This window comes from Ochotona curzoniae, unplaced genomic scaffold (assembly GCF_017591425.1).
Source record: "Ochotona curzoniae isolate NIBS_2020 unplaced genomic scaffold, NIBS_Ocur_1.0 scaffold_274, whole genome shotgun sequence".
Classification (NCBI taxonomy): domain Eukaryota; kingdom Metazoa; phylum Chordata; class Mammalia; order Lagomorpha; family Ochotonidae; genus Ochotona; species Ochotona curzoniae.
In genome coordinates, this window is record NW_024467101.1 from 9,184,071 (window position 1) to 9,209,015 (window position 24,945).

General features: G+C 41.4%; 1 protein-coding gene across 1 annotated transcript in view; it reads left to right on the top strand.

Annotated features, from left to right (window-relative positions):
• Window positions 1-24,945, top strand: part of TTC28 (tetratricopeptide repeat domain 28) — a 499,891-nt gene that overhangs the window by 239,122 nt on the left and 235,824 nt on the right. The window contains exon 3 of the mRNA XM_041003608.1: window positions 22,319-22,466. Within this exon, the coding sequence (XP_040859542.1) occupies window positions 22,319-22,466 (148 nt within the window). The remainder of the gene's footprint in view (window positions 1-22,318; window positions 22,467-24,945) is intronic.

A 24,945-nucleotide genomic window follows, 5' to 3' on the forward strand; every position in this document is an offset into this window, starting at 1 on the left:
TTAATTTGCTTTAGAAGTGTAGTTTCAGAAAGTTGATACAACTGAGTTCCATTTGCATTTCCTCTGGACAGGATAAATCTACTACATTGATATTAGTTTAGATAATTTCTCCCCAAGGGGTAGTGTGTCTCTTTCAAACTCAGAGATCCAAGAGCCTTATGGGTAAAGCTTCCTAGGTTAAATTCATATTTGTCCTGGCTGGGGAGTATGCTCAGCCACATAAGAGATGTAAATATGGATTTATTTTTTCTGGATTTCAGCATTGAAGGAAGGAAGAATAGGAAGAAAGAAGTGAGACTTTGAAAGACATTGAGTTTACAAGATGAATTTGAAAGTGGTCAGATTTGTGTATGTAGGAAAAGAGAGAAGGCACACATATGAGATACAGTTCTTTAGGTAATAAGTATTTATTTGTAGGCTTTATTTGAAATGCAAAAAGAGAGAGAGAGAGAGAGCACTCCCCCATCTCCCAGCTCACTTTCTTTTTCTCTTTCTTTCTTTCTTTCTTTCTTTCTTTCTTTCTTTTAAGATTTATTTATTTTTATTGGACAAGCAGATATACAGAGAGGAGGACAGAGAAGAAGATCTTCTGTCCGATGATTCACTTCCCAGGTGGCTACAATGGGAGGCCCAGCTCACTTTCTAAATGCCTCCAACAGCTAAGGTTGGACTGGACCAGGCTAAAGCCAGAAGCCAGTACTTAAATCTGGGGTTCTTTAGGAGCACAACTACTTGCACCCTTAATGCTGCCTCCTAGGGTGCCTAATAGCAGGAAACTGGGTTCAGAAGACTCATGCCTGGGCACTCAAAAAAAAAAAAAAAAAAACGTGGCGTGGATATCCACAATGGCTTCTTAACTGTAACACTAAATGTTCAGTTCAATCTGTGTTGCTGGGTACATTATGTAATGGGTATATTATGTAGCCACTGCCTCTGAGAAAACTGATTTTCTGCTAATTTATTAATTCATTGATATTCACTTTCTTATTCATTGTATATCTGTTCATTCATTGGCTTATCTAGTGTCCATTTAGTACCTACTCTCTGTTACTCATGCGCCAGCTAGAGAGATGCAAAGATGAAGAGACATTGTCTCTGCTCTCCAGTACATTTGAAATCATGAAACGTGTTCCTAACATTTCCGTTTGGAACATGGACCAAAGGCTCCCTCATAAATGGTGTTTTAAGGAGATGCTGCATGTTGAAGGGGTGGAGCTGTGGCTGGATTGGAATCTGTCAGAAGCTGTTACACTGAGCGGATTACTTAAACTGTATCATCCACATAATCTGTACTTGTGAAGGCTGGCATAATAATTTCTCCTACATGATTACTAACACAGAGTAAGATTATATGAAATGTTTGTAGCCTACTAGTGAGTGTCAAGTCTGTTTCCTCTTTTTCTATAGTATTACTAGTTCTCTAATTCACTGGTTTGGTTTGGTAAAGGTTTATTTATTGAACTGAGCTGATCTGAAGCCAGGAGCCTCTTCTGGGTCTCCCACATGGGTGCAGGGTCCCAAGGCTTTGGACCATCCTCCACTGCTTTCCCAGGCTACAAGCAGGGAGCTGGATGGGAAACAGAGACACGAACTAGCGCCTTTATGGGATCCTGGCGTGTGTAAGAGAAGGCCTTTAGCCACTAGGCTATTGTGCTGGACCCATAATTCAGTGTTATTTTGTATGATCAAGGTCGTTGTGAATTTTGGCTGGAGAATTTAACTTCTCTTTGTAATGAAAAAATGCTTTTAAAAAAATCCCCAAATAGCAAACTTCACATGAACTTTTGGAACATAATTCCTGAATATGTGTTTACATCTTAGGCAGAAAATATATTCTTGATGAAAGGTAAATTATCGCAAAACCACCAAAGATGTCTTTCTTGAAAACTGTGACCTGGTTTTTGAGGCCATCATTGTAAGCTTATCAACAAGCATTGGAAATAAGCTTTTATTTTATGTATTTTATAGAAAGAAAACTTAAACGACAAAGGGAGCAGTGTTAGCAATGTGTGATGTTTGAGAAAAGTGCAGACTTACATTATTGCCGTATGGAAACCACTGTCCAACAGCACAGTGGAATCATGTGTTGGCAGGTCAACAAGAAGCATCAGTCTGGAGCTCTCCAGCCATTGGTGATACCAGTGGTCTGATACTCTCTTGATGCAATATCAAGATGTGAATTTATTTAACAGCGCTACAAAGTTACATTTGATGGCTGCATTTGTTTTCAAGTGTTTTCCTGAACTATAACTAATCCTAGTGACTAGGTCGTTTTTAACTATGTTGATATTATACCTGAATAACATTTCTGGATGTTTATCCATCAAAATAGTTTATTAAAATTCTAGGTACATGGGAGCTACTGTGCTGTTATGATGGGCTTTTTCTTTTCTTTTCTTTCTTTTTTTTTTTTTTTTTTGAGATACAATTCATTTACCCCATCTCTGCTATTTCTTTTTTTGGAATTGCTGTCATAATTTGATGGGAATGCATCACCAATAGTGCTATTATGCTGATGAATGAAAGCTTCCTGCTTCTGTTGGCAGGCATTAAGTAGGCTTTAAGCAAACTAAAATTCATTGACTCTTAGCAGGGCTATTAAGAAAATAAGGGCAAATTGTCAAGAGAAGAGAGATTTGTTCCTCAACATTATCACTTGACTCTTGGGTAAGGAATGTTAGGCAAGAAAGAGACGGTTTCAATTTGTCATTCTCCTGAGACCTCAAGATGTTATCTGCAGCACTGAAATAAACCATTCCTTCTTAGAAGCAGAGAAAATGAGAAAATGGTTTATGCCCAGATTGGTCCATTTAGTTAGGAGGACAGTCCCATAAATAACAACCTAAGAAAACAAAAACAAAGAAGGCAAGTGGGAAACCTGAGTCCCTGGCACCGAACATTTCAGGATTAAAGTGTAAATAATATGTGCTAAGCGCAACTGCCTGTGAGAGCAAAATCAATGTGCGAAAAGGAAGGCCGTGTGAACTTTCACCTCTCTTGACCTTGTTTTTACAAAATACAAACCATTTTCTTTTCAGGTTGCAGAGGGGGAAGCCATATTAACTCATGATTCAGAGAAAGTCCCGCACCAAGATGTAATAGAGATATAATGAGGGTAATAATGTAATTACTGAGCATGTCTCGGTAGTGTGATGTGACTCTTTAGAAGTGCATAAGATCTTGGGGTGTACTCTGACAGAGAAAACAACATCTGTCAACTGCGCTTGTTGATGTTTGGGTCATATTTATTAGATTTTTTTGCTTATTTTTCTTTAAGCTTTATGTATGCGTAGATATATATATGGTGTGTTCATGATTTAGAGGAGACTTGAGGACGAGGCGTAGGCCGAATGTGAGTAATTGCATGTTGCAGGTGATAGAACCTTCGCTTGAGACTGAATTCTCGCCAACTATCTGTGTTCACTGCGTGAGTGTTCTTATCTCTTTAAACTTAGTTTCCTCTTTTGGGTCCTAAATGACTCATCTTGTGTCCTTCTTTCCCACTGCCCTGGGCTCCTTTGAATCCCATGAGAATACTGCCCGTGGTCCTGCACCAGGCCAGGGCTTTTCACAGCTCTCTTTCCTCCATTGACTCATGTCGCTACCCGTAGCTTGAAAGTTACCTTATCTTATCTTACCTTATCTTATGAGAATGCTTCTCAGTACAGCATCTCTTCTTCCTGATTGTTTTTCTTGCAATACATATTTTGTTTATTAAACCTTTCACTTCATTTTGTATCTGTTTATGTTTTCTGCCTGCATTTTCCCCCTTGAATTTTCATCCTCTTTTTAAAGCTTCATTTATTTTTATTGGCAAAGCAGAATTACAAATAGAGAGAGAGGGAGAGACAGAGAGAAAGATCTTGCATATGCTGGTTCATTCTCCAAATGGGTACAACTGCTAGAGCTGAGCCATTTTGAAGCCAGGAGCCAGGAGCTTCTTCTGGGTCTCCCACATGGGTGCAGGGTCCCAAGGCTTTGGACCATCCTCGACTGCTTTCCCAGGCCACAAGCAGGGAGCTGAATGGGGAGTGGGGCAGCTGGGACATGAACCAGTGCCCACATGGGATCCCGGTACCTGCAGGCGGAGGATTTCGCCAGTTGAGCAATTGTGTTGATCCCCATTATTAACTATTGTTAAGATAGTACTGTCACACAAAGATTTATTTGAACAAATAAGTGAATATAAAACATCTTGAAGAGTGAATTAGGAAGGCACTTACTAACTGCAAACTTTTATGGGTATTGTTACCTCTACGTGTGGATGTAGGTAACCCCTCTTTTCTGCTGTGTTAGCACACTGAAAGAGGACATCTAATGGTGGGTACTTGTGATGTTCTCATTTCCCATGTCACTTGGGGGGTCAAGACTAAGGGGGAAATGATTTTCTTTTTCTTTAATTAAAACTTGTGGTTGACTCTTGTTATTCATGGTAATTATGTGCTGTGAAGTCACTGCAAATACTGAGTTAGCAAATAATTGAATCATTGCTTGTAGGGGAGATGCGTGGTTAGCGTTTTTTTGTTAGCCTCCGCTCACAACATTTTTGTCAACTGATTGGTACACAGCCTTTGAAATGTTTTATGAGGCTAGTATTGTGGCATAGTGGGAAAACGAGACAGATGGAGAAGAAGATAGGAACGGAGATCTGTCCACTCTATTCCAACACGTGTGCCAATGACAGCCTCCAACCCAGGCTGAAGCTGGGAGCCAGGAAACAGATTTGAGTCTTGCACACAGGGGATAAGAACCAAACTATCTGAAGCATCACTGCCACTTCCCAGGATGGAATTAGCAAGAAACTAAAACCACCCATAGTTGTCCCAAGCAGCATCTGAACTGCAGGCCGAACGCCCACCTCGACACATCAGCTTTTTGACATATGTCTCTGTCTAAATATCTCTGAGTTAATCTGTGTTGTTGACTCATTTTAACAGTGAACAGTGAACTGAACGAGGCTTACCTAATGTGTGTTTTATCTCGGAGGCACATCACAACCTTGTTGCACCTGGGAACACTAGGCAGCACATCCTGTCGGGGGGCCCGCCTCACACAGTGACAGAGCCCACACAGGTTGTGTTCAGGGTGAGGGCTGCGGCAGCGAGGACAGCGTGTCTTCACCCTCTCCCCAGCTGGGAATGTGTGCCCCCCCAACTCAACTCATTTGGGTTTGCCAATACATTTTAGTGGTTAGGTGAATTAATACATAGAGAATCTTTAAATAATGACATCAACTGTACATATTTCTATGCCTTCTTAGTATACTTAGTATCTCACAATTCAGTTTTTTGGCATTCTAAGTGATACAAGTTCTTATCAATTAAATGTGAATGCAAACGGTGGCTTTGGTCTTTATATAAGCTTTATATATAGCTTTATATAAGGTGTATTTTATTTTTATGTGTTGTTTCCATTTCATGACAGGGCTTGCTGTATGGGCAGGCATGCTTACAAATACTTTTCATAGAAATGTGCAGAACATCCATTTACCTTTAAAAATATTTCAATTTCTGAAAAAAAATTTATCTATTGCATTGATCATTATAGATTTATCCCTTTGCTTAATTTGGGTAGGGTATGACCCACTTAAGAAAAATTACCAATTGATCCAGCTGCTGCTAATCAAAATTAGACTTAGAAAATAAAAATTTAAAGCAGATTTGTGAAGAAATCAGTTATAAAGTTCTAGCACAGAACCTTGCTGTCATAGAACTTTCTATGCTTTCTTCCAAAATACAAGTGAAAAGTACTTGTCTTTCATTCTTAATCTTTTAACGGAACCAGGATTCTCATCTCAGCATTTAATGATAAGAGCAAGTTTATAGATGAGCATTTAAAACGGCTATTAAGCATGACAGTTAAGATAACTGCATCCATACCTGGATTGGATTCTTGGCTCTGGCTCCAGACGCCAGCTTCCTGCTAATATAGACCCTGTGAGGCAGCAGATGATGACTCCAGTAACTGAGTTCCTGCCAGCCAAGTGGGAGACCCTGGGTTGAGTTCCTGGCTTCTGGCTTCGGCTCATCCCCAGGCCCTGTCCAGGCCCTGCCCAGGCCCAGTCATCACGGGCACTGGGAAAGTAAGCCAGCAGAGGACTGCATGCACTCTCTCACCACTTGCTCTGCCTCTCCTCCATAAATAAACACAACTTTTTCCCCCTCAGGTCATTATCTTTTTTTTCATTTTTTATTATCATTTTATGATACAGTTCCTTAGGCCCTGGATTTTTGTTGACTCCCTCGCTAACTTCCCCTCTTCATTTTGTTCCCCCTTATTACAATGGTATAGTTCCTCATAAACAGTCATAAGTCCATCATTGCTGGTATGAACAATGGCAGAGAGTCTGGCATCCCATTGTCAAGACACATCCAAGGGTTTCACTGGGAGTCCATCCTCAATCCTGAGCTGGAGATGCCCATTGTGTCGTATCCATAGACGCGTTAGTCTCCACTACACAGTTATTATATATCCCCTTTAAAGAAAAGCCACAAAACAAAATCAACAACAGGACGAAAAAAAGAAATTTACAACACCATGAAGTTAAATAACATGTTACTGAATGACTGATGTGTCAGTGAAGATATGAAAAAGGAAATCAAGAACCTTTTTGAAGAAAATGATGCTACTATATGATCTATAAATCACGGAAGAATGTAGTGAGAAAAAAATGTTTTGAAGAAATTAAACTAAAAAACAAAAACATAAAAATCCATGACATACAGTTTCCTCTGATCTTTGTTGGTGAAATGTGTCTCCTTTAGGCAATAAATAGATGAGTTTTTTTTTTTAAATCCAGGCTACTAATCTATGACATTTGATTGATGAGTTTAAGCCATCCACATTCAGGGTTAATATGAATAGGCATAATTTGGTCCTGTCATTTAGCAATGTTGTTCATTGATCAAGTCTTGTGTTGTTGTTTTACTGGGATGTTATTCATATTTGCCTTTGGTTTTAGTGGGTGCTATTCTTTTTCTCTGTCAAGAGAACATCTTTAAGTATCATTTGTAGAGCAGGTTTGGAAGAAGCAAATTCTTTTAACTTTTCTTGACTGTGGACGAATTTTATTTCATTTTCAAAGACAAAGGAAAGCTTTGCTTGGTACATTATCCTGGACCGAACGTTTTTTGCTTTTAGAATCTAGAATATGTTGCTCCATTCTCTTCTGGCCTATAGAGAGGACTCCTGTGAATCTGATTGCCATTCCTCTATATGTCAATTGATTTTTTTTTTTCTCGTGCACATTTAAGGGTCTTTTCCTTATGTTCGATTGAAGAGAGTTTGGTTATCATATGTCACGGTGAGGATCACTTTTGGTCAACTCTGTTGGAAGTTCTGTTTCCCAATTCTTTCTCCAGATTATGGGAATTCTCCTTTATTATTTCATTAAATACATTTTTAAACCCAGCTTCTCTTTCTGTACCTTCTGGGACTCCCATAAGTCTTCTATTGGCCTTTTAATAGTGTCTTTCGGTTCTTGAATACTTTTTTTTAGCTTGACCTAGCTCTGCTTCCAGCTTTTTGTGTGTTTCCCCCTGGTGACAGGAAATATCTTCCAATTCTGAGATTCTTCTGCTTCCTTCATTCTGTTTTGGAGATTCTTCACTGAACTTTTACTTTGCTCCACAGTATTCTTAATATCAGCTTTCATTTGATTCATTTCCTGTGTGACATATTCCTTAAATTCCTTGAACTCCTGTATTACACGCTTCTGCTTCTCGTTGTTGATAAGAAACTTTATAACAAGTGTTTTGAATTCTGTATCTTTCATTTTCCCAATGTCTTCTTCAGTTAACTCTCAGGTTGGCAAAGGCTTTTGCTCCTTTGCAGGGCGGTCTTCAGTAATACTTGTCGTTCCTTTGTCTTTTTTTTTTTTTTTTTTTTGCTCTTGGTCATTGTACTTCTGGTTATCAGATTCTTCTCCTTGGGGCAGGTTTCTAAGCTGTGTCACTCACAGGTCTACAATTCGATTTTACTTATTGCAGTTGGTGGTTGGTTCCTGGTTCTTTGTTTGCTGTCACTTGTGCCACTCCCTCCAGAGAGTTTCAGATCTGGACTTTTGTGTTAAGCTTCCACCAAGGTTTCTGTAGCCCTAGTTCCTGACTTGGTACCTCCTGTGATACCATGCTGGGTCTGCACAGTTGTCTGTATGATCTTTCTCCCACTTCTGGTTTGAGCAGTTCCTAGAACTAAGGAGACACCAGGTATACTAAATAACTAGGTTGTTGGTGGTGTTGATCTTGCCAGAACCTGCTGGTTTTTATATCTGAGGGCCACACGGACCATTTTTGAGTCATGAAAATGCCAAAATCTGTATCATTTTTGATGTGGGTCCAGTGCAATACACTGAGCTGTGAGTTTGCTCCCAGCTGAGTGCATTCACAACTCAGTGTTGTCCTTGCAGTCTCATAGCCTTTACCACACTGTACAAATGGTACCCGGTGTGCTACTTGTGAAGTTCTTGATCTGCTCGCTGTTAGGTATAGACCTAATTTGGGTGGATCCTGTAGGATGCCACATCGTTGTTATTCACTGGGTCAGAAATGAGTTCACTCCCAGCTTAGTGCATGTGCAGTCCTGTACCGTAGCTTTTGCCTTCCTATACAAGATGGTGCCTGAGTCAGCTCTCTTAGGGGTCTGGGCTGTGAAATCCACCCTGTTCCCATACAGCCTGTTTGGGATCTGCTGCTCTGTCTCTGCTCTTGGTCTAAAATCAAACAAACCAGCACAGTGGATAGTTCTTTGGGTTCACCTCCTTAGTTCCTGCTGAACCCCCTCTTCCCACCAGGTTGCTGGTGGAGTTCTGGCAGCTGGTGGAGTTCAGATCGTCACTTGTCCAGTGCTGCTGCGGTATCTGATCACTGCAACACCACACCATTGTCACCATTGCTTTTCTGTGTCCACCAGTCTCAGGTGCCCTTCCGCTGTCTGTCTGTCCTCTCCTTTTTCCTGCAATATGCCATCTTTGCCTCACACTGGCTAATATTTCTCCATTTGTTTAAACATGTCCTTACCCTATTCTGCCATCTTGTTTCTTCAATACAACTTTTAAAAAAGAGAAAGTAACAAGTTTGCATGCCACTACCTGGATAAGATAAATGTGAAAAGTCAACATTTTACCTGTTTATGTGTTCAATTCAGTGGCATTGATTAAATTCACAAAGTGGTGTGCCTGGCATTGCTATTTCTCAAACCTTTCCAGTTGAACAGTTTGCGTATGTGTGTGTGTATAGTACTTTGAATTCTAACACACACATAGATTCATTTAACCACCTCTATAATATGGAAATAGAATAGTTCTATAGCCAGAAAACTCCCTCATGCTGCTGCCTGGTAGTCAATTTTTCCTCTACCTTTGGCCCCAGGTGTCACTGATTGGTATAACTTTGTCTTTTCCTAAATTTCACATACACTTGAATTAGGCAGTACATAATCACTCCTGGGCATGTGGTGGACTGGGAAAGTGTCTGGCTAACTCAGCTCAACCCAACCAGATACACCCTGACTGCTCTGGGGAATTCTTTTACCACGTGCAGTGCCACCTTCCATCGGTCACTTCCTGTCATGGATCTCAGTGTGAGCCTGGCTCCTTTGACCTAATAGAATAGCCCTGAGTGTCACCTGTGCTGTTGCATGCAACGTTAGTTTGTTCCATTGTATTATATGGATGTATTGTAGCATACCTATCCATGTCGTGGTATGAACAGTCTGGAGAAGCTGTGAATAGAGCTGTTGTGAGCCTTGATGTGTGGGCTTTGTACTAAGAGAAGCACTTACAAGTAGAACTGGGGTCCCACGGAGAGTCTACATTTCACCTCATAAGAAATTGCCAAACTATTGCTTAGAGATTTACGTTCCACCAACATCACAGAAGACTTTTAGCCTCTTTGTGTCTGGACCAGTATTATTTCCTTCCTCCTTTCATTCCTTCCTTCAGAAGTGTCTTTTTAAGGCTTCTTTCTTTATTTGAAAGAATTATGGGGTGAAAGAGGGAGGAGGAGAGAACTCTTCATTCACCAGTTCACACCCCAGCTGGTCACGATGGCCCATGCTGGACGAGGCTGAAGCCAGGAGCTTCTTTTGGGTCTCCAGTGTGGATGGCAGGGGGCCAAACACTTGAACTGTCTCCTGCTGTTTTTCCCAGGTCATTAGCAGGGAACTGGATAAAAAGTATAGCAGCTGAGACTCAAGCCGGTGTCCTAATGAGATGTTGTAGGCCATACATTTATCCACTGGGCCACACTGCAGGCCCCTCTAGTAAGTCTTTAATGGTATTTCATTGTGGTTTTAAAATCTATATTTAAAAAAAAAAATTAGTTTTTTTTTAGTTTGAAAGTCAGATTTACAGAGAGGAGGAGAGATCTTCCATCTGATAATTCACTCCCCAAGCGGCCGCAATGGCCAGAGCTCTGCCAATCCAAAGCCAGGAGCTACAAGCTTCTTCTGGGTCTCCCGCGTGAGTGCAGGGTCCCAAGGCTTTGGGCTGTCCTCCACTGCTTTCCCAGGCCATAAGCAGAGAGATGGATGGGAAGCGGGGCCACTGGGGTTAGAACCGGCGCCCAAATGGGATCCCGGTGTTTGCAATGCTGTCGCGCCCACGTGTCTTATCGCCAGCGATAAGAGGCAGACGCGAGTGAAGTCTTCTGCGGTAATCTTTATTGTGCGCACCAAGATGAGGAAGAGGAAGGGGCGCCGACCCCGGCAGGCTGTCTGCTCTTATGTGCTGACTGGCTCCGCCTCCGCCGATGATAGGTCGGCGTCATGATCACGCAGGGTCCTGGGCGGCCGGATTCGTCAGTCCCCAGTGTTCACGTGCCGGCCACGCCGCAGCTCGTACTGCGCCTGCGCAGTACTGCGAAGGCTACGTGACTCTCCACCAGGCACAAAGGTGTGGCTTCTCCGGCCGGCGCCATTTTGGGTAAGGCATGTGGCCAGTACATACAGATGCGGCTTGCAACACAATGCAAGGTCTTTAGCTGCTGGGCTACTGTGCCAGGGCCCATAATCTGCATTATTTTAATGATTAATGACATCTTTTTGTGTGTTTCTTTTCCATCTAAATATTCTCTCTGTTGAAGTGTCTGTTGAAATCTATTGCCTACTTTAAAATTGAGATCTTTGCTTTCTAATCATTAAGCTTTCAGGGTTTTTCTTTTAAAAACATATAATAGAAATGTATCCTGGTGTATGTAATAGATATGTGACTGTGGGCTTGGTACAATGGCTTGGTTGGCTAATCCTCCACCTCCAAGTGCCAGGATCTTACATGGGCACTGGTTCATATGCCGGCTGCTTCACTTTCCATCCAACTTCCTGCTAATGGCCTGGGAAGCAATGGAGGATGGCCCAAAGCCTTGGGACCCTATACCACATGGGAAATTCAGAGGAAGCTCCTGGCTTTGGATCAGCTGAGCTCCGACCATTGCAACCATCAAAAAGTAAATAAATGTTTAAGAAAATATAATTTTTTAAAAAACTGCTTATGTAAATGCTTATGTAACAGATGAAAGAGAAAAATCAACGGAACTTTGAAAACAGATCAGCAGAAGGTACTCATTCAAAATAAGAGATAACAAGTTTACAAAAACAGCCTCAGGCGTGTATGTAATAATAACAAAAGGTCTAGGAACTACATGAAGACATATTTCATACATATAGACATGCAAGTATAAAAAGTGATATGGGGGCCCGGCGTGGTAGCGCAGTGGTTAAGGATCCCATATGGGCGCCGGTTCTATCCTGGCAGCCCCACTTCCCTTCCAGCTCCCTGCCTGTGACCCAGGAAGGCAGTCGAGGACGGCCCAAAGCTTTGGGACCCTGCACCGCGTGGGAGACCCGGAAGAGGCTCCTGGCTTCAGATCGGCATAGCATCGTCCGTTGCACTCACTTGGGGAGTGAATCATCGGACGGAAGATCTTCCTCTCTGTCTCTCCTCTGTGTATACCTGCCTTTCCAATAAAAATAAAATAAATCTTTAAAAAAAAAGTGATATGGAATAGCAAAGGGATCAAAATAGTAAAAATGATTCTGAAAAACTTAACTTGGAAGATTCCATCCCATTTAATTATAAAACATTATCAAGTCATAGTAATCAATATGGAGCGATCCTGTGAAGGGATGTATGCATATCAAAGAACAGAGCACAGAAATGGACCCACACATAGGGAAACAATTGATGTTTTACAGATGTTCATAGGGAATTTAAACTTGGATAGTTACATACATAAAAATGAGCCCTAACCTGTGTTTTGCATATTATGCAAGAATTAACTGGAACTGGACCATAGATCTAAAAGTAAAAACTAGAACTTTTAGAGAAAAATGCTTGTAATACAGGGTAAAATAAAATCTCCTAAGACACCAAGGCAGGAGTGCCAAGGGCTAGCCTGTCCAAAACAGTATCAACACCTCAGGAAAAAAAAATGCTCAGGTTTAAATTTGTCACAACTTTGGAACACAGTCACAATATTTTTTTTAAGGTTTATTTTTTATTCCTAAGGCAGATTTATGGAGAGAAGGAGAGATGAAAAGATCTTCCTTCCCCTGGTTCACTCCCTAAGTGGCCACAGTGGGCACAACTGAGCTGATCGGAAGCCAGGAGCATCTTCCAGGTCTCCCACGTGGGTGCAGGGTCCCAAGGCTCTGGGCCATCTGCAAATGCTTTCTCAGGTCACAAGCAGGGAGCTGGAGGGGAAGTAGAGCTGCCGGGACACGAACAGTGTTCATATGGGATCCCGGTGCCATACAAGGTGAGGATTTTAGCCACTGAGTCATGCTCCTGGCCCAGAAACTGTATTTTTATATTTTAAGATTTTTATTTAGTTTTTCTTTGTATCTTCCATTTCTTTGCTGAATATTTTCATCTTGCCATTTGTTGTAAGCGTATTTACTCTTATTGTAGCATAATCTTCGTGGGATCATTTTTATTCTCTACGTTAAGTCAGAGTTGGTAGCTATTACTTATGAATTGAGATTTCCTTAATTCTTCATAGGACAAATAATTTATTTTTGCTTTCTTGATGTTATAATATTTGAGTCTCTCCATATTGTTTGTATTTGCAGAATGTAGTCCTGTTTTTTTTTTTAAACAAACAGTTTATTGGATTAAGTTCAAGGCATAAATTCCTAGTAACTGGTTTTGGACTTTAGTTCTGAGGCTGGGTAAGTTTTCAGATGTGATTTTTTCTTACTAGGTCTTGTTCTCACACCACTCGTGGGCTAGTGCTGGGTGGTGACCTTGCCTGAGCTTCAGTGCTTGAAACTCTGGAGTGCTATTTATAGTCAGGCCCGTACACCTCTTCCTGGGATTTTGTGCTTCCATTATCTGATTTCCCCAACACCTTTTCTGTTCCTTGGAAGTCCCTGCTGCTCGTCCTGTGACCACAAGTTAGGACGTCACCGCGTGCTCCCATACATTGCCTAGCTTGTACTTACCATCTGTTTGAGGCATCAGGCAGTGAAAAAGCAGAGAAGACTTGGGAGGGAGACAGGGAGGGGTGGGAGTAGGTGGGAGAGGGGAAAAGTGTTTTTCCTGTGTGAGACCACAGCAGCTCCAACAGTCGGAGAAAAGGGTTACCTTGGCAGTCAGCCCCTCCTGCTGTCAGGGTTGCCACCGTTGACTTGCCTAGGGTGCGAACTGGGACGGAATGCGAAGTGTTTAAAAAACACAAGATTTTCTTTTTCGTTCTTTCTGACCTTTAGGAGTTCTTTCTCTTACTTCTTTGACTAGAAGGAAAAAGGCTTCACTTGGAGAGCGTTACTGTTGGCACACGGTATGTCCCGATTTTGTGAGGCCTTGGAAGCCAAGTTGAGTGATACTAATTGTGAAAGAAAAGAAAACACAAGTACTACTGTGAATTCTGTGCTCCTTCCTTGTTTGGTTCACCTGCCACCACTCACTCCTCCCTGTCCTCAGACAGCTGTCCCATAACGTCTTTCTTTCTAGGATGGAGTTGTAATTAGTGAGAAAAGATTGGGTGAATTATTCTTAATGCCTCTTGCTTAGAACTGGAAACACTTCTTTTTAGGAAAAAAAAGAAAAAGGTAAATATTTTATATTTCTGCAGTAATAAATATTCAGTTATTTTTCTTTATTTCATTATAATATGTTACCCAAATGCACATGTGTCAATGTTGAAAGATTATATAAGGTGAGAGAGAGAGAGAGAGAGAGAGAGAGAGAGAGAGAGAGACAGAGAGAGAAGTGGGGTGAGAATTTTATCGTTTAGGAAAGCATGTGTGAAATATCTGTGCAAGTGTTTTATTATATATATGTGTATATATCTATCTATATATGTATAGATGTATAGAGAGATATTGCCATTTACTTCTGCTCTCACTAATTCCTCATTTCATGCCCTTCATGTCCCTTTCCCAAATGCGTATTCTTTTCTGGAAACTCTTATTCCTGGCTAGCAACTGAAGCAATTGACAAAAGTATGCATTATTAACTATAAAATGTCACTGCTCAAACTTTGCTTTTCTAAACACCTGGAGTCGAAAGACCACGACTATTTTAAGGATTAAAGCTATAGGAGGAATAGATATGGACTTTTTAACAGCTTATCTTTTAAAAAAATGATGTAAATCTTTTTGTGTCATTTTTATAGAAGAAGATTTTCCAGGCACAGGTGGTGGTGCAAGCAGTTAAGATGCTACTTGAAGCACCTGCAACCCGTGTTTTGGTGCCTGGGCTCAAGTCCTGCCTGCGGCTTCTGATGCAGCTTCCTGCTAATGTGCACCTTGGTCCAAACATTTAGGTCCCAGCCACCCACATGGGAGTCCTGGATGGAATTCCTGGCTCCTGGCTTCGACCGTACCTGCTTGCAGCTGTTAAGGATATTTGGAGAGTGGACCAACAGATAGAAGATCAATCTCTATTTCTCTTCTCCTCTCCCTCTCCCCCATTCTCTCTCCCTCTCTCCACTCCTCATTCTCTTTCTCCCCTCTCTCTCTCTCCTCCCTTTCTCTTCCCCTTTCACCCTTCCCCTCTCCCCCATTCTTAGTCCCCAATTCTCTCTCCTTCTCCCCCATTCTCTCTCTCCCCTCTCTCCTTCTCCCCAATTCCTCCTCTATCCCTTTCTACCTCTTCCCCTTCCCCTCTCCCTTTTCTCTCTCTCTCTCTACCTTGAAATATGTGTACATATATTTCTCTATATATAACAACTGTAGTGCTGTGTTGTGGACGGTTGAAGAAGTTGTACATGTGAGGGGACGAAGGATTTCTGGCAACTCTGTGCTTTCTGCTTAGCTTTTTTTTTTTAAGTTAATTTTATTGGAAAAGCAGATATACAAAGAGATATATACAGAGAGATACAGAGAGAGAAGGAAAGACAGAAAGATCTTCCCTCCACTGGTTCACTCTCCAAGTGGCCACAATGGCCAGAGCTGAGCTGATCCAAAGCCAGAGACTGGGATCTTCTTCTGGATTTCCCATGCGGGTGCAGGGTCCCAAGGCTTTGGTCCATCCTCAACTGTTTTCCCAGGCCACAAGCAGGGAGCTGGATGGGAAGTGGAGCAGCCAGACACGAACCAGTGAGACCCAAGCATGTAAGGAGAGGACTTTAGCCACTAGGTTACCACGCTGGGCCCCCTGCTTACTTTTAGTTATTCTAAAACTGCCTAAAAAATAAAGTTTGTTAATTAGAAGGAAAAAAAAAAAACTACCCCTTTGCTATTTAAGGACTCACATTTTTTGACTTTACCCTTCTCCCTGGTGTAATGCTATGGACTCCCATTGAATTATCATTTGAAGAAAAAAGCAAGAGTTGATAGCCATAAGCACCAAATGAGTGCATTATTAATGATGGAATTTCATCTGCCCGTGGAAGTAGTGCTCTCATGTTCCAGTGTATATATGTTATGGCAATAATTTTCATAGACAACTTTTTGGAAGGAGTGGGTTTCCATTAATCTGGAATGGTTTGGATATAGCAACATGGTGGGCACAATGCCACATTTTTTTTTAAACAGTTAGTGCATACTCAGGCTGCTTTACTTGTCTGGTTGTTGGCTTCCGTGAGCATCCTAATCCAACATTCTCTCTGTCCACCCTCACTTTTTTCCATTTTTGCTTCTGGTCTTTCAGCATTCACTGGACAGGCTATGTGTGTGGAATCACACGTTCTCTGTGTTCCAGAGATGGAGGAAGATTGGTGAGGCAGGACACAGAATTCATACTGAAGCCAGATGATTTCTTGGAGAATGTTTAGGAAATTCCCTGCTTTTCTTCTTGGCATGAATTTATATACGTCCTACACCACACCCATAGACCGAACACAAGATATGGAAAGTTCAAAACCATTGCTGTAGGAGACATCAAACTTCTTTTGTTGTTTATTTTTAAAGCTTAGGAGAGAAACTCCAGATCATAGTACACACATCTTACAATCTCACATAAACCGCAACTTTGGAAGTCCCTCTAGTGCTAGAAAAATGACACCTACTTGGTTATTTAACTCCTGATATGTATTTCTTCTTTAACTTCTTAATTAATTTCTAAATCATTTTTAAAACACAGTTTTCTCTTTGACAGTGTTACCTTAACAGTTTTCATAGTTTAAAATTGATTTTGCAAAATGCACTAGCAGACATGATATGCTATAACCAGCATTGAGAGCACATTTCTCTAGGAAATGGATTCTAAATGTACCAAAAGCCAACGTTCTAGAGAAAAACAATTCCCAGCTGCAGATTTGGTTAGAACATCATGTTTAGCATAATTTAGACCTCTGGCTCTGGGTTCCAAACTAAATAATTATGTCTTCTAAAATAACACCCAAACTGTGTGTACTTTGAGCATACAATAAGACATACTAGTTAAAACATAGTGAAAAAAAGGAATGTGTTTTCTGGAAAAATAGGATGGTTACTCCCAGTTCAGTAGGTAACACATATTGTCAAGTAAAGAATGAGTTCTTTGCTGATTATCCAAGTGTTTTGTTTTTTTATTAACAGTATCAGCAAATAAAAGCAAATGAAAATTAACTTGAAAAAATATGGAAGATAAAAGAAGCATAACAAATCATATTGCAGGTAAAAAATCCATTTTAGCCAGCAAACAAGCCAAGCCTTCCTGGGAGGCTTGCTGGTGGCATCTTGTGTTTTTCTTTGATTTAAAGCTTTATGGCTCTAATCTAATTAACATTGAACTGAATTGCAAGTACAGTAGCCTACTTGGTTCAATAATAATACACTTATATGAAAGGTTAATGCAATGATTTTTTTCCTCCATCCAATTAATTAAAAATTGTTTTACAATCACCAATTGCTAATGGAATACAGATTAAATATTTATGTTCATAAATTTTCTGTGTCATTTCTGATTTCCCTTCATTTCTCTGCCTCCGTAGGTTGAGTCTCACACACACACACACACACACACACACACACACACACACACACACACAATTACTAGACACAAAGCTGATTTAGGGCAAATGGCATAACATTATTATTTTTCGTTATCAAAGAGGGGCCAGCTTTGTGGTGTAGTGGCTTAAGCCACTGCTGAAAACACCAGCATTCCATAGTGGAGCGTTGACTCAAGTCCCAGCTGCTCTGCTTCTGATCCAGCTTCCTGCTAAATGCACTTTGGAAGGCCAGGTGGCATGGCCCAAGTGCTTGCCCCCGAGACTAGGACGGAATACCTGGCTTCTAGCTTCAGCCTGTTGCAGCCATTTGGATAGCGAACCAGTGAATGCAAGCTTTCTCTCTCTCGCCTTCCCTCTCTCTGTCTCTCTTCCTGTCTCCCTCTCTTACTCTCTCTGGTGCTTTGCTTTTTAAATAAATCTTTAATTTAAAGAAATGCAATTTGGAATTGTGGAAAGAGTATGCACGAGGTTTGTTTTATTTTGTAGCTGTGTGATTTGACATTTGTTAAGTTTTTAAGTTTTTTAACCTTGCACAATGGTCATTGTAAGAACTTCTTGCTGGATACTGGAACAGTCAGTGGTAAACTGTGGAAACACCTAGCAAAATAACAATCTATGTATATTTGGATGACTCATAGTCTGATATGACAATGCTGTGCTTTTCAATGCTAAAGGAGGTGTCAGGGTTAAACCTCAGAAAAGCCTGTTATGATAATTTTTAAGAGATTGTTTATTCATTTTTATTGAAAAGTCAGATATACAGAGATGAGGAGAGACAGAGAGGAAGATCTTCCGTCCAATGATTCACTTCCCAAGTGGCTCTGCATCGGCTGGAGCTGAGCTGATCCAAAGCCAGGAGCCAGGAACTTCCTCCAGGTCTCCCACGCGGGTGTAGGCTAAAGTCCTCACCTTGAAATGCTGGGATCCCATATGTGCACCAGTTCTAATCCCGGCAGCTCCACTTCCCATTCAGCTCCCTGCTTGTGGCCTGGGAAAGCAGCTGGAGACGGCCCAAAACCTTGGGACCCTGCACCTGTGTGGGAGACCTGGAGGAAGTTCCTGGCTCCTGGCTTCGGATAGGTGCAGCACCGGCCGTTGAGGTCACCTGGGGAGTGAATCATTGGATGGAAGGTCTTTCTGTCTCTCCTTCTCTCTGTATATTGAACTTTCCAATAAAAATTAAAGAAATCTTAAAAAAAAAAAAAAAGAAAGAAAGGAACTGGGACAAGTGTCCTGTGAGCCCTGGAGTGCTCTGCTCTGTACCACAGTACCTGCAGGAGTCAGGCACAGAGAGCTCATTGCAGAGGTTCTGTGATGACTTAACTTGTACAGTATATGCCATCGGACTTTCTCCCCCATTTAGATTTGTGTTCCTGGAGTTATTGTTAGAAAAAAGACCAAACTTTACAGCAGTCTTGTCTGATAAAATATTGAAATTCAGTGAAATAAAATTTAAGGTTTGGTTTTCTGAGTTACATTGGCCATATTTCAAGTGCCCTGTGACAAGATAGTCTGCCATGAAGACTACCTTCATGGCATGTGCTACTGTCTTTCTAGAAAGTTGTGTAGGATGCTACTGTTCTGGATAACCTCTCTCTGTCCATAACAAAAACAAATACACCTCAAAGCCTAATCAGATGTATGTATTCATGAGGTGCCTGTCTGATGCGAGAGAGAGAGAGAGAGAGAGAGAGAGAGAGAGAGAGAGAGAGAGAGAGGCAGAGGTCTATCCTAGGTTCCCTGAATGCTGGAATTCAACAATGCTCCCACTTGCCTCGACATACAGTATGTATACTTTCTCTTAATTGGTCAAAATGTACCCTCTCCCAGAGAAAGTAGTTTCCTGTGAAACCTGTTTTAAGTGAGAGATTCATAGCAGGACCCAGAGTGGCGGGGGTGAGGGAAGGGAGGAGCAGATAGGCTCCAACCTGTCATATCTACTTTCTTGAAGCTGTGGTAAACAGCTTTCAGTCTCAGCTCATCTTGAGCTTTGCTTCAAAAGAGGACAAAGGAGGGTTGTGGGGTGGCTTCTGTGTCTCCTGAGACTTGGTAATACCACTTACTTTTGGTTAGGTTTTGTCTGTGAGTCGTGACGGCAGTCAGGGTTCTATTGTACAGTGTCCAGTTGCTAGCAGTGTTTTATTTTGCCTCAGATTTGAGTCTCTCTGTCTCTCTGTCTCTCTGTCTCTCTGTCTCTCTCTCTCTCACACACACACACACACACACACACACACACACACACACACACAGTGAGAGACATAGAGACTGAGTGAGTTCCTCATCAGCTGGTTCACTTCCCAAATGCTCACGAAGGCTGAGACTTGGCTGGATGAAACTTAGAGCTGGTAACTCAGTTAGCCCAAGTGTTTGATGGAGGCGGAAGAAACCCCGCCCCTTGAGCCATCACTGCTGCCTCTCAGCATCTGTGTCAGCAGAGACCTGGAGATAGGAGCCCACGGTGGGTGTGAGCTGGCAGGAGAGTCTTACCTGCTGGTCAAACACCCATCCCTGCTAAGCTGTCTTATGAAGCAAGGGAGGGGAGGAGGGAATCTAAAGTGTTGTATTTTGTTAGTCTTTGATTACGTTCTTTTATCATTGTCTGATAATGCAAGTGGCTGATTTCATTGAGCATTTACGCCATCAAGTACCGTACTGAATTTGCTTTACGTAATCATAGCAGGCATGACCTAGGTTTCGTTTTCAGCTTGAATTCCACAGTGACATCTCTTTTACGAAAGTGGAGTCAGTTAACTTTTTATTCAGCAGCTCTTTGTGCACGGACTGAGTAGATCCTGGACAGAAGTTGGATGAGCCTCACTTTGAGTTTGTAGCTGGGGTTTGTCAGAGCTGGACTCGTTGTACTATGTTGATAGGATATAGCTGCAAGCTTCTAGCTGATAAAAATATTACACGGAAGCACTGGGGGTTCTGAAAGAGCACCACGGAGACCCAGGAAATGCTTTTAAATCTTCTCAACTGCACCTCTATTAAAAATCTCTAGAAGAAAGAAAGTCACACTGTGGAAGGCAAGATCTGCTCTTAGTTTTCCTCCTTAGGGAAAAGAAACTGCTTTTTGAGCTGTGTGTGTGGATTTTGGACTTTAAAAAAAATTTTTTTTTAAAATATTTTGCCTTTAAAGGGTTGGCCAGTTACACTTTTTATGTGTGTGTGTGTATTCATTTATTTATTATTATTAGGAACACAGGGAAATCAGTTGCTTTCAGTTAAGTAATGAGTGGTAAAGTTTGGGTTTCGGGACGCAGGGCACTGCATCTCATTGAGACTCATGTAAGATGTTTGTGTTTCTTTCCATCCGTACCTGAAACCAATAACCATAGACATCTTTTCTTTCCATCCATAAGTAATAATTATAGTTTATAGGCATTTGGTATGTGTGGAGAGAGAGAGTTTAGCTTTAATATTAGCATTTCTACACATATGCAAGCTACAGTTATTTTTAGTTGGAATGGGCTGTGTATAGCCTCTTGGATTATAGGAATCACCTGAAATGCGAATTGAAAAGGGTAATGAAAAATGGCTGTAAACATATTAAATATTAAAAGGGTAGCTGAATCCAGTGGAAGGAAACGGTCTTATGAATTAGTAACGAGGGTGCGTTCACAGGTTATTGTCGTCTTCCCAGGGTCCAAGTTAAACAGCTGCTGGCATTTTAAACTAATAGAAGCCCGAAGAGTTCATAATAATTTGAGTATTCATTCTGGTTATGAATTGTTTGTTAATAGAAACACTAAATGGTGCTTCCCATCTTAAATTACCTCAGAGTTATCATACACATGAAATAAAGTAAATAAGTATATTTAGTCAACAGGAGGAGTGGCCTCTGTCTTACTCTTTGACGGAATGACTGTGTAATATAACGTTATAGAATGTGTTAAGATTACTGAACAGCAGTTTTAAGAGTGGGAAAACCCATTTAGAGCCCATGAATATAGTTTGAGAGCTTCCAAGTATGTTGGACTGAAGCAAGTTAAGGTTGTATTGTAAGCAGGATTGTGAGCCACACTGCATCTAAGTTGACTGGGAGGCCAAGCACTCCAGGAGTAGATATTGTAATCTAAAGAATGAATATATAACAACATGGCATTTAAATGTGCAAAGTCTTTTGCTGACTACAAACTAATAAGGAGTTTGTTTACCTTTTTGATTTTGCTTTGTGTACTTACAAATTGCAGTTTCTTAAAACTGCTCTACAATTTAAATATTTAAATTCTAAATTTAAACATTTCATTAGTTCCCTGGCCCTTTTTGCAGTTTGCTGGAAGAAGGAATGTTTTCTTATAATCACATATGCTGATTCTCGTTTTTAAGCTGGTCTAATTAAAGAACATAAAGGGCAACAATCTTTGTTGTCGTTGTTCCAAGCAAAACACACATGTTTTAGGAAGTTGCCTTAAATATATCTGAAGCAGCACTTTAGAAATATGTAGTCATATTACTCACTATTAAAATGATCACAATAGTAACCATACATTGATTTTTCCCCCCTTCATTTAATTATGTGAGGTGGAAAATACAAAATGAATAGAATCTAAATTGGAATAAAAGTAGAATATGAAATATAAGATGAGGACTCTTATTTGGCATTATATGGGACATTTTGGGCAAACTGATGGTATAAATGATATTAGAAAGACATAAAAAAAAAAAACAGTAAAAGCGGTTAGGTTGATAAGTGCAAAAGAATGTGATCAAATCACCAAGTGTCCTGGAAGTGAAGAGTGGTGGTTTGAAATAGAATTTGCCTAAACAGAAAATGGTTACATGTTATGACCTATAAAGAGATCCGTCCATTTGGGTCTTGTAAACAAGAACATCTCCATCTTAGTTCTGCTGACCTATTTTTCCAGCAAGCGATCAGCATAGACTTGTTGCTGCACAGAGCCTAGTAAAACCTGCATTTTCTGTCTCTCCTTCGTTTCCAGGCATACTTCCGACAGGGTGTTGCCCTCCAGTACCTCGGGCGTCATGCCGATGCGCTGGCAGCCTTTGCCTCCGGCCTGGCCCAAGACCCCAAGAGTCTCCAGCTTCTGGTGGGGATGGTAGAAGCTGCCATGAAATCTCCCATGAGAGGTAAGTATGCTGCAAGTACTTGGTCTGATGTTGATCTGTTTGTGGGCTTCTAGACTTGAGGTTTGGGGGGGTCAGAAAACTAAGGGATGCTCAGAATGGCTAAGATCTGAGTTCTCAGACAAAGGAAGACCAAGAATCACTGTTGGTATCTGATGTTAATGAGGCAGAATAGCGTGGTGGACTGCCCAGAGGCCTGTAAGTTTGTGAACCTGGATTATGTTCTTAAAGTTTTCATTAACTGAAAAGGGTAGTGACTGTGGATAAAGGAATGAACGGCTCTGAGCTTTAGGGTTATTTAAATAATCCTTATTCTTTTATAGATCCATGAGTTCAAAATTATGATACCCCTAATGATACATTTATTTTCTCACATGGGCAATATGCCTTGTAGAAGTGATCAAATAAGGGAAGATAATGGACATTCCTTATGTTTCAGCAAGGAAATGTGCATCTGACTGGAGGCTGTGCTAACATTTTTTTTTTTTCCAGAGGAGCATTTAAATAGGTTACCCTGAATTAAAAGCACAGAAAAAGAATACAGATAAGTCATTGATTTGCATTCTCCCTGTCATCACATTTGTGTTATACTAACTAATATATTAAAAAAAAAAAAATGTTGTTGTGGAGGTTGGAGGAGTCCTAAGGCCCCAAAGAAATGGGCCTCATTTTCAGGAGTATTGAGTCTTGAGGAATGAGCCCTTGGGAAGGCGTGACTGGCAGTGTATGTCAGTGGTTATCTCTGGGGAAGGATGGAGGCCCCAAGGCAGACCCATGGCACACAGAAGAGAGCCAGTCCCCTCTCACATTCATCAGGTTCTATCAGTCAAAAGTCTATCTTTGCCTCAGAAATTGTACTTTTTTTTCATGTGAGAGAATGCACTAAATGTTTTGATGGCAGAATAATTAGATATTTAATCTAGTTTCGACAATGTCTGCATTATTGAGTATGCTGGCTAGTATTGTATTTGGCTCAAAAATATGTGCTAAATGAAAGTCTAATGAACTAAATGGCACTCATATGGTCTCGGCTATCCATAGCTATAAAAAAATATTTTCCCTGCAAGTTAGGGATTTCATGTTTTAGAAAAAAAAAAAGTGGTGGTGAGAATACCTCTGTTCACACGATTTTATAATCCATATAAAGCTGAGTCTTTGCGGTAGGAATCTAATGGCTTCTCCCACTGGGGGACCTGCTGTTAATAAACTCTGACTTGGAGCAGATGCGCTTTGGTGCTCCAGGGCTCACGGAGGAGGGGGTGGACAGCAGCCACAAAAACAACCTGTCTCTCCTCTCCATTGTTGTAGTATTTCCTCATCCTCTCTCTACCCCACTGCACGTGATTTACATGGAACATTTTTTTTTTTTTTAATTTAGTTCATGAGGATCTCACCTCTTTATTCAGAAGAGTTTCTGCTGCTGCCTTAGAATTTACCGGAGGAAATGTTGAGCTCAGCAGATTCGTACTTACCATTTGCCTTTGAAGCAATTTGTTGAGATGACTGTAAGGAAATCCTCACTACACCACAGGGGGGAAAAAAAAGCTGGGAGCTGTTGTCACCCTCAGGATTGTCTGGGCCGCCTTCTTTCCCATGTTGGAGTGAGAGATCTAAGGCCGACCCTGGCTGGAGAGGGCAGGTGCCTGGAGCGCTTCAATATTTTCTTCCCCCGAAGGCAATTTAATTTATCTCATTTGTTTTTAGCATTGCGTTTACCACCATGCCTGTTCCAGGTGGCAGTGTTTCTGTAGAGACTGTTGCTTGGCAGCGTTGTCCTGTGCTCCATCCTGTCTGAAGACTTGTCTCTTCGTCTGAAGGCTGTAATTTGCAGAAGTCTGTCGCCGCTTTTACTTCCTGCCCCTCTCAGCCTCCTGCAGCTGAGTTCCGCCCTCTTGGTGCAGCCTTGTGGTCTGGGTCACTCCCCGCACGGGTCTCACCTGGCATGCCAGTTGTGTTTGTGCTGTGATGCTTGAATGCAGCAGAGAAAACCCCCTAGTCCAGGTACTTCTGTGAGCCCACTAAGCTCCTCTGACCTACACAGCGTTCCTGTAGTTGGATCTTTTGAAAGTTTCAGTATTGAATTTCTCATAAGACAGGACAAAGCTTGATTAATGTGAAGGTTACTTTAGAATGTTCACCGAAACATGGAGTCAAAAAATAAATTTATTTTGATGAAAAAAAAGACTGAAATTGGGCCCTGGGCGGTAGCCTAGCACCTAAAGTCCTTCCCTTGCACACTCCAGGATCCCAAATAGGCAGGCACCGGTTCTAATCGCAGTGGCCCCACTTCCCATCCAGCTCCCTGCTTGTGGCCTGGGAAAGCAGTCGAGGATAGCCCAAAGCCTTGGGACCCTGCACCCGCCAATGGGAGACCCAGAAGAGGTTCCTGGCGTCAGATTAGCTCAGCTCCAGCTGTTGCAGCCACTTGGGGAGTGATCATCGGACGGAAGATCTTCCTCTCTGTCTCTCCTCACCTCTGCGT